At 41.6% G+C, this 10,338-nt stretch overlaps 1 protein-coding gene across 6 annotated transcripts in view; it reads right to left on the bottom strand.

The window, feature by feature from the left end:
• Nucleotides 1-2,581: 2,581 nt before the first annotated feature.
• The window catches only part of USP54 (ubiquitin specific peptidase 54), a 70,028-nt gene continuing 62,271 nt past the window's right edge, over nucleotides 2,582-10,338 (bottom strand). For 5 of the 6 annotated variants that reach the window (XM_069980610.1, XM_069980609.1, XM_069980611.1 and 2 more), the window contains 3 exons: nucleotides 10,127-10,267; nucleotides 6,949-7,135; nucleotides 2,582-4,323 (listed from right to left, as the gene is read on the bottom strand). In XM_069980610.1, coding sequence (XP_069836711.1) covers nucleotides 3,695-4,323; nucleotides 6,949-7,135; nucleotides 10,127-10,267 — 957 coding nt within the window. In that variant the 3' untranslated portion in view covers nucleotides 2,582-3,694. The remainder of the gene's footprint in view (nucleotides 4,324-6,948; nucleotides 7,136-10,126; nucleotides 10,268-10,338) is intronic. The other variant, XM_069980614.1, reaches the window with a different exon arrangement.

Below are 10,338 nucleotides of genomic sequence, written 5' to 3'. Positions count from 1 at the left end.
CTTGTCTTCAATATTTATAGAGGTTCTTATGGCTTTAATGAATTGGTTAGTGTCTTATGTTGGAAAAATAACTCCTCTAGAAGACGGACCACTCTCCTAATCATCTGAAGGGATATATATTAAATCTTCCCCTCTTTAATAATTTTCTCACATACAGGGGCCACATTAACAGAGGCAATAGACATAACTGGAGTGGAAGTGGTAGGGGCCAGGACTCCAAACCCTCTAAGGGATGCCTGGACTTCATCTCTTACAATCTTCTTCAGGGTCTCAGCTAGAGATGATGATTCCTGAGACATCAGCCTATCAATACATGGTTGATATAAGGATTGAGGATAATCGTCAGGCAAGGGGATTTTGCAATCTCCACACTCCTTATGGTGGCGTTTAGCAGTGGCTTTTTTACAAGTTTTATCAGAAACCTACAACAAAACCATATATAAATGTCTATTAGAAATAAATAGGAATGCATACGCTCACCAAAAGATGTTCCCCATCACCCCAGGTACCGGACTCTCAGACTGTTTCTCCGGTCTTTCTGGTCTCATAGGTTTTTCTGACTTGTCAGATCTGGAGGAGCGATCATGGCGTCCTTTCTCTCTCCTGCCTGAAGATTCAGACATGCTGAAGGCCTGAATATACACCAGACAGGCTGGCTGCGTCGTCCGCTCCTGGACGCTATAGGAGGCATGGACGAGGTCAGAGCTGTCCCCTGGCCTTTTGTAAGTGCCGGGAAGCGCCGGACTCCGCCTGAACCGCATGCGGCATCTGACGATACAAGCTCCGTCACTTCCGGCGGAGCCTACGTCATTACGTAATGCGGGCGCTGAGGTGGAACGCACGCTCCGGCCCTCCACGCGCCCACCGGCCAGAGAGACAGGCACGGCCAGCTCAGCCCTAGCTCCCGCTCACCCACAGCAGATGCCAGCAAGGACCGGGAGCTAAAGGGGAGAAATCTGCCTCCTCCAGGGGAGCTCAGGCCAGGCTCAGGGTTGCTCTCTGAAGACAGACTTCTGACCCCAGGGAGCCCCCACAGCGGTATCGGGCTAATCGGGGGACCTGCAGCCGGCGTGGAGAAGGTGAATAACTTCATCCCAAACAGGACTCTTCAGAGGCCTCCTATCCGCTGGAGAGGAAACCTGAACTGAGGTGTGGAAAGGAGTGTCAGACTTATCTTCACAGGTTTCCTGTCCTGCGGTGGGAGGTCCTCTCCAGGGGAGCTGTCATAGGGCATCTGGGTAAAAAAAAAAATCTGGACAGAAGTAATTTTACAAGTCAATACAGATTTGTTCATTATATTCCTAAAAAAACTATACTCTATATAAAAAGCAAAGTCCACGAGCATCATAAGAGGTATAAATAGCAAAGTGCATAAATTGTAAACATGCATGGGCATTCAAAATAGACGTAAAGTATCAGCATGCATAAACAATCTGAATATGCACAGACATCCCTGTGGCTATCTAGAGTGGTAGAGTGAGCTTGCATTATTTCCGAAACAATATGGGCGTCTGCTGGGTGGAGTTCTCCAACAGGGATGCCAATATGGGTATTCACATTAGTGCCCTGTGGACTTATATAGGTGTTTCACATTGATGTGGGATGTCTATGTGCATATTTGCATGTTGACACTTAATGTCTATGTTAAATGCCTATGCATGTTTACATTTTATGCACTTTGCTATTTATACCTCTTATGATGCTCGTGGGCTGTGCTTTTTATAATATAGTTTTTTAAGAATTTAATGAACAATTGTTTATTTTAATAATTTTATGAATATTTAATCATTTGGATGGCTCCGTAGCCCAGAAGGGGAGGAGCCACATGGGCTTTGGATGCTTTTTTGTCCTGTATTGTGATTTTTCAAGCTGAAAAGTTAAGTTTTCTTAAATAAAAAAAACAAAAAAAACGTGCATCGGTGATATCTGTGTGGCCCACTACACTTTGTCTTGTAAGTGCATGTGCTGTACTAAAGCAGTTCAAGATCATCATTGCTTCATGTCAAGGGTGAATCTGTCTCTTGTTCTATTTACCTGGTCCAGGTGAATTTCGCTCTACATATCCACGCCACAAAGGCTTCCATTGGCGTTCCTCCAGGAGCTGCGGTGATCTATGGTTAAAGTGTTGTGCATATGTTCCAGCACAACCAAGCTAGGTGAGTGAGTTTCAACTGGCATTTACACGCCCAGCACCTTTCATATTACACTAGAAAACACCCTTTTCTGTCTTTTCCTTTTTAGATGGCGTAGTTTGAAATAAACCAGTTGGTCTGTGCAAAACTTTTTTTTATTTTTCCAATCTGCCCCCGATCGCTTGATTATCTATTGAGAGTCATGTGCCAAGTTGCTTATCCCGGAATCTTTCTTGCTGTAAAAGGTGACACCACATGGACTAAGATGAGTCCATCCCTACAGCGCAGAGTCAAGATACCAAGTCAAACACACAATCACAATCCATTTAACCACAGAAACATTCTTTAATAGTTATAGGTCCTTTAATATTTTTCAGACTTCATATTTTCAGACAAAAATGTACATATTTACCAAGGTATAGAAAGAAATAAAAAAAAACCAGGGCAAATTTGGTTTAATAGAACTATTTTATATATTTATTTGAAAAATACTTACAAAAGCAAATGTTTTGACACTAAAATATTTAATTTATCCTCTAGCTGTTAACATCAGTGGGTTTAAGCATGCAGTGATAACAGTCATCTGTTATGAACTTGCTACAATTACTGGAGAGAAGGAAAAAGGGGTGGGCAGGGCATTCTTCAACAACCGTGGCATTGCCCCCCCTCCTCTCCCACCTCCCTTACAGTAGTCAAGATTTGTGCTTAACTATCTGCATGGTTAATGCTGGGTTTGCTTCTCAACTAATACTTCCAGTCCCTTGACTGCACGCTGGTTTATTGTATAGAGTGCCACTGAAAGACCAGCTGTCTGAGGGCAGGGTCTTTTGGATAGTTTGTTCTCTGCCAGTGGTTATCAGGTCCTTTTCTGGCAGCAAAAGCTATTAAGGTAAATTTGAGGAAGGACCAACTACACTATACACCTTGTAGGATTGCAGTGCACGGGTAACGTAAACGGATATGGTCCTTTGGTCGCATAGACACCAAAAGGAATCCAACACGTAACAAAAACGGTTTGCTTACTCTAAGTATCACCACTGCAACATATAACTATTGCTAACTGAAGCAGGGTCTGAAAGAGCAAAAAGGCAATGGTTCCAAAATACTTAGGTCTTACTCCTTTACTGAGAAGATGATATACACCCTGTACACATTAACGCTCTCTTTTTAAGCATATTATTGCTAAACGAGCACCATACTGACAAGGTAGGAAATCAGCAATTGTTCTAACGGTTTCTTATGTGGAAGAATGATTTGTCAGCAATTTACACACCTGAAGGAGCTGTGAGCTTGTAGAGTATGGACATCTGCTAGCTCTGATGGTACTTCATGTCAAAGCCCTCCTGCACCAGTTGGGCAATCTAAAATAGTAATTACGATTCCATATCTTGACCAAACATCTAGCACAAAGGGACTTTCCACAGGCTTAAAGGTGTTAAGACAAGACTGGCAATCACACTACAAACAAATAACCTTTGTGTAACAAGGCTTGGATCAAAGGTGTTGGATGCAAATCTGGCAGCTTCTCTAAGTAGGCATTCTGGACAGCTACACAATTACATTTACCTCCCATTTCTAGGTAAGGCAGAAGTACCCCTCCAGTTGGTTGTACCATACATGTCAGAGGCAGAAGAAAAGGTCCGATGTGGGGAATATGCTGGATGCTGCCTCCATCCACCCACTTGAGGGGCAAAACTGTTCTGTCTCCAGTCCTCCTCTGGTGGCATGTCTACTCTCCTAGGACCCTGGATTCTAGGCTGTGGAGCAAAAGATTTCGCCAACACATCTCCTCTACCCATGGAAGAGCTACGTGGCATACTTAAGGTGCAGTATTCTGAAGACGGCGATGGTCTGCGGTTCATCTTATAGGTCTCATAGCCCCTGTAACTTGATTCTTGCTGAAAGAGGCCATTTTGTAGTCTTCTGCTGGGTGAATTTACCATGCTCTGTTCAGGTCCGTTCGCCAGCACTGCGTGACCTGACCACTGGTGGTATGTTGGAATATTATGTTCCATAGCTCCTGCTTGTTGCCAAGAGTCAGGCGAAGACCTTTGTGTCGAGTATAAGTTGGAACCGATTTTGGGTGCCCTTGGGAGAGTTGCATAGCTCACTGCCATATCTGAGTGTTCGGTAACTCTGACACTTTCACTCCTGTCAGGCATAGCCAAAAGCTTTTGGACTGTCGGGTCTCCTTTAGTTGAAAGGGAGAGAACGCACAAACCATTATTGCTTTAGGATAAAATGCAACATATTTAAACAACATGGAATAAGTTCAATGACAACATATCATAGTATCCTCAATTAATTTACAAAAAAGAGTAACTGTGATTAATATCTAACATATGATGCAGTTGTAAGAGCAGTTTAGATGGCTAGAGGGAAAAACTACAAAGGCGTCTATGTGTCCAGGGTACATGTGATCCAATAGTTACAGTTACAACAAAAAGTAAATGAATCTAATGACCAACACCCCCACCAATCAGCCAATGGTGCTAACTGCTTCTGGCCTCACTGTCTAGTGTGGGTACCAAACAGATGATTGACAGGGGTGCTCAGTGTTGCCTGGAAAACCACTTTAAGTTTGTAATTATCCCTAGAATAGTCCATCAGGATAGGTAAAAGTCCAACTTCCGGAACTGCCAGTGATCAGCTGTTTGAAGGGGTTACAGCACTTGTGAAAGTTTACTTTAACTTGTACTTGCAATCCCTGAACTATATGTAACAGCTGTTCAAGGTATCATTGCATTGTATAATTTAAGTGAATGGGATACGACTAAGCTAAGATGCTAATAAAGAGGTTTTCCGGGCAACAAACTCCTAAGTTCCTAGTTAACTTTTTGAATGGCAGGCACTAGAGTTGAGCACAAATCTGAACAATCAGCATATGAATCCCACTGGCTGGAGAAGGTGAATAAAGCCCAAGGACTGTTTGGAAAACATGGATCCAGCTTATGGCAGGACTCTGATTTAGCCATTTCAAAACGTAAATCATCTTTTTTTTTTAACCATTCTTTGCATCCTTGTCTTGTTGCATCTCTTCGTATGGTCCTTTGCTCACATCCATTTAAAGGGATTTTCATTGCAAATACGATTGATGAAGTATCCTTAGGGTCAATTTACACACACAGATTATCTGACAGATATCTGGCAGATTTTTGCAACCAAAACCAGGAATGGATTTGAAAAGAAGGAAAATCTCAGTCTTTCCCTTACAACCTGTTCTCTGTTTATAGTCTGTTCCTGGCCTTGGTTGCAAAAATCTGTCAGATAATCTGTGTGTGTAAATGGACCCTTAGGATGGGCCATCAATAAAGATGAGTGCAACCTGAGCGTGCTTGAGCCCATCTGAACACCGGAAGTCCTGGCATTTGATTATTGGTGATGAAGTTGGATGCAGCCCTAGAAAATCCTGGAAATTCATCTTCTTCAGCCACCGATAATAAAATGCCAAATTTTCTGGGTTTGGACAGATTTGAGCATGGTTGTGTTGCACCCATCTCTAGCCATCAATCATTTATTGGCACCTCCACTTCACAGTGAACAGGGCCAGAAGCAGGCTCAATGTATAATGTTGGAGCTCAGCTGCAGTAATATGGTGTCACCTCTAGACAGTGAACAAAGCCAACTGCAGTCACACCACTTTTAATATTTAATGCAGAAATCAAAGTCAGTCCAAAAGGGTTCACTAATGTTTTCTTGGAATGGTAAGAGTATAACGGTATAGACAAAGATGGCACAAAGAACAGTGTCTGCCATTTAAAAACAGTTGACCAGGAAAAGGGGGCGTAGTTGGAATCAGGACACCTAAAGCTACAAAAGTGTATCAATAACTGAATTCTATCCTAAACTGACCACAGATCCTTTTTAAAGCAACCTTCTAGTTGTCCATAACATTTATACATTAACACTGAAATTAAAACACCTGGTGACCTGCTTTTTACCTTCCTTCTGACGCAGTTCCTTTGACTTCATGTACAATTTTAATTTAGGTAAAATTGCCACCTGCTTATGAGACTACCCTAGCACAGTGGGCTTCAGTAGTCTAAGACACTTCTCTCCTTCCCTCACATGGATCAGTGCTGGTTCATTTGAGAGCAGAGGATGTGTCTCATGCATATTACAGCCATTACACCAAGTGATTATCGGCCATAATTACTGATAATCTGCCAAATACGGCTGATCATCTCTTGGTGTTATAGGGCCTAAAGTTGGAGCAAAATAATGCTATGTATGAAGAAGTAACTGCTAAATTAGGTAAAACTAAAATTTAAATAACCTAAAATGTAAAGGCTATGTGTATCTTTGTAACCATTTATTGCTATTTTCTTTAACATATGTAAAATGAAAGCTAAAGCCATGCGGCAAAAAGACCTAATTAACAATATACTATTGTTTTGTGTCTGCAGATACTATGTGTCCCCAATGTACGTCAGTAAAAAGTAGAGGATTAATGGAATATGGGAACACTTCTGCAGGGTCAGGCCTCAAAGGATTCGATTGAAATTAGAATCACAATATAGGAATATAGGATATAATTAATCAAGGTCAAATTGCAAAGTAGCTTCAGTTTTCAGTAGTTTCACTGAAGAAATAGAAAAAATAAAAATAAAATAATGGTTGCAAAGAACTATCCAACATACATCCCATTGAATATCCAAGCATACCCCTCAGTGAATGCAGGGAAATAAATAAGAGAAAGCAGAACTTAACGCAGCCAGTTTAAGACATCACAAAGGATATAAGGGAAAAGTAAATGAAGTTTAACAATAGCATACATGAGATAAATAAAACATGCAGGAGGGTCATGTGCAATTACCTGGTGGTCTGTGTGCCTCACCCACCATGCTGGGCGCCAGTACCTCATGAGATGGGTGCTGCATCTGGGTTGGGTAGTGCTGGGGTTCATAGGATAAGACAGAAGGATTGTGGGTATAGGGGTTGGAGGAGGAGCTGTGAGAGCGATGACTGCTGTCCACAAGCGGTTTCCTCTCATTGGATGCCTCCTTTTAACAAATGAAACAGAAAAAAAATAAATACACCAATAAACAAGATGGTTAATGTGAAACAGGATAACATTTTGTCAGAAAACAAAATACTTGCTTGGGACAACATGTGGCTAAACAGCAAGCATCACAAACAAGAACTACTAACACAACTGATGACAGAGCAGTCTTACAAGCAGGGGCAATACAATCTAGAGGCCATAAGACATGACCCATGTTAGTCAGATGCCCAGGACCAATAGGTAGTATAATCACATTTACAGCTCAGCTAAAGCTACACTTGGCAAATGAGCAAACAAAGTAGTCTTCCCACAATCAAAACGCATTATTTATCCACAGGAAAGGAAATAATGTTTTAATGTTGGAGGTCGCAATGATCACAAAATCAGAGGTCCTGTGTCCCCTGGGGGGAATGAAGCGGTAGTAGACTGATTACATTACACTTTGCATTAACAGTACAATTATTACAAACCCAAGCCAGGAAGAAAACAAGAAACCGATATACCCAACTCGACAAACTATTTACAGACAATTTATATTTTAAGTTTAAAAATCACATAAGGATAGCAACTCCTTGTTAATAATGAACCCACAGAGGGAGTGTCAATACTATAATTTTATTCTGATTGCCATTGGAGCTGGGAAGGAATTTTCTCCCTGTGATGGGGCAATTGTCATCTGCCTCATAGGGGTTTTTGCCTTCCTCTGGATCAACACAGTAGGATTTCTCTTCAACCTTATTATCTATGTTACTATATAAGCACATAACTGGATAGAGGCCCTTACAAAGAAGGAGACTCCCATATTGCCCAAGCCTGTCAACATCAGGTATTGATTCTTCTCCTTTATGATCATTAGGGCGGGTTCACACTACGGAATTCTCGCGGACAATGTCCGCGGAATTCCGTCAGCTGTCCGCCCGCACGGGCACGCGCTTTTCCATTCTATGGGCCGGCGTATTCCGCGATCCGCTAAAAGAAGTGACATGACACTTCTTTCAGCGTATAGCGGAATACGCCGGCCCATAGAATGGTGTCTATGGGGCCGGCGGAAAGGCGCCCAGATGTGCGGGCGGACAGCTGACGGAATTCCGCGGACATTGTCCGCAAGAATTCCGTAGTGTGAACCCGCCCTTACAGAGTTTTGATAACGGATATACTGTGCCTTTTGAAGAGAATCTATCATGCTACTGCATCTACACCCTCTAATAGATGCTATTAGAGGACATTATAAAGAGGGACATGATACTTTTACTATGGTGCTTAGGTAAACCATTTGCATGTGGAAAGTTTTATTAACCCCTTACTGTTAGCAATACATAGATATACGTTCCTACTGCACACACTAAGTGCAGCAGGAACGTATATGCACTTTCCTGACTCTGAAGGGGTTTGATGTGTGCGGAACTGCTGCAGTGAGAGCAGCCCCGCACACATCAGTGTCCGGGGAGCTGAGGGTAATAAGAGGTAGCTGCGATCCTGCAGCTGCGTCTCATTAACCCCTAAACGCTATCTATAGCGATATCAGCGTATAAAATACTCAGTGACAGAAAAAGCATCTGTCACTGAGTGATCGGAACCTCCGCAGCCATGTACCGACGGCCGGGGGTAAGCCTATTACCTCCGTCCTGTCTGTTCGATGATTTATAAATAGAGTCTGCTCTCGGGCAGGCTCTATGCATAGATTGCCGATAACCCTGATCTATGCATGTTTTACTGTCAAAAAAAAGGGTAAAAAAAAAAAATAAAAAATAAAAAGTGTAGTAAAAAAGTTATTAAAAAAAAAAACTTATACCCCCCAATAAAAGTTTAATATACCCCCTTGCACATTATAAAAATACAAATATTTCAAAAAATAAACATATTATATATTGTAACGTGCGTAATTGTCCGAACTATTAATATATAACATTGTTTCCGCACAGTGAACGACTTAAACGAAAAAAAAAAAAAAACATACCAGTATTGCTGATTTTTTAAAATTATATATCAGAAAAAAAAAAAAAAAAAAAAAAAAGCGCGATCAAAATTTTTGTTACACCCATATGACATTAATTAAAAACTAGAGATCATGGGGCAAAAAATGACACCCCAACCAGCCCTGTAGGTGGAAAAATAAAAGCGCTATGGCTCTTAGAAGGCGAGGAGGAACATTACATTAATTTGACCAGGACTTTTGTGCATCAAAGGGCTCGGTCTTGAAGCGGTTAACATACTAAAGTGGCTGTCCACCCACATCTTTAGTAATGCCTTCTGAGCTAGTGATGGCTGCTGCAGATGGGCAGCCCAATATTCATTAGGGGGCATTGCTTCAGGAGTGGGCAGGTGGCAATTTCGATGCAGAGGAGTAAAGGTGCTGTGCTGTCCCCAGCATTAGTATATTCATACAACTTATACAATACAAGTATATTAATACAACTACATTATAAAAGGTTTACTGAAGCACCATAGTACCTTGTACCTCCACCAACCCCATTAACATCTATAAGCAGGGTAGGATGCCCTAAATTACTAATAGAGTCTCTTCAAATAGATTTTGGTGTATTTATATTGTTGTATGTGGAGTCAACATGATGGCAACCCTTTCTGGGGTTGGGGGGGCTCGTGAAGACAGAAATAGGAAATTATTAAAGGAGTTATCCAGGCAAAAACACCACCACTCTTGTTCTCAGTTAAGTGTAGTTCTGCAGCTCTGTTTTATTGAAGTGAATGGAGCTAAAAATGTAACTTGGGTACAGGAGTGGTGCTGTTTTTGCAAGAAAATAGCTGTGCTTTTTAATTCTGGATAATTTCTTTAACTGAAAAAAGGTAATGAGGAAAAATAGAGGACTTGTGATAAGATAAGCAAAGTAGTTAGTACTGCCATTAGATTTCCTCCCTAAGTTTTACATGGCTCCACATTTCAAAAGCTGTCTACGCATAGTGATTGCTATAATATTGTGTCTATAGAATTCAGTGTTGTCAAACATGTCAATTAATTGTTACTACTTACAAAGCTGTGAGAAGAGACCAGAGTCTCTTCTCTGCCAGAGATGACAGTCCCACTGAGGCTCCTTGCCAGCCGCCGGAAATTCTCTGCACTGTACAGTTTATCTTCCTCAGACTTCCTGCTCTGGTCCCTGCCATGAGTGACCTGCAGGTGCACACACAAGATATAGCACCAATTACACCCGCCACTCTTCTAGCTATCTAAGTAAAAGATTT

Source organism: Dendropsophus ebraccatus, chromosome 8 (assembly GCF_027789765.1).
Source record: "Dendropsophus ebraccatus isolate aDenEbr1 chromosome 8, aDenEbr1.pat, whole genome shotgun sequence".
Classification (NCBI taxonomy): domain Eukaryota; kingdom Metazoa; phylum Chordata; class Amphibia; order Anura; family Hylidae; genus Dendropsophus; species Dendropsophus ebraccatus.
Note: the sequence above shows the minus strand (reverse complement) of the source record. Positions and strands in the feature narration are given on the sequence as shown.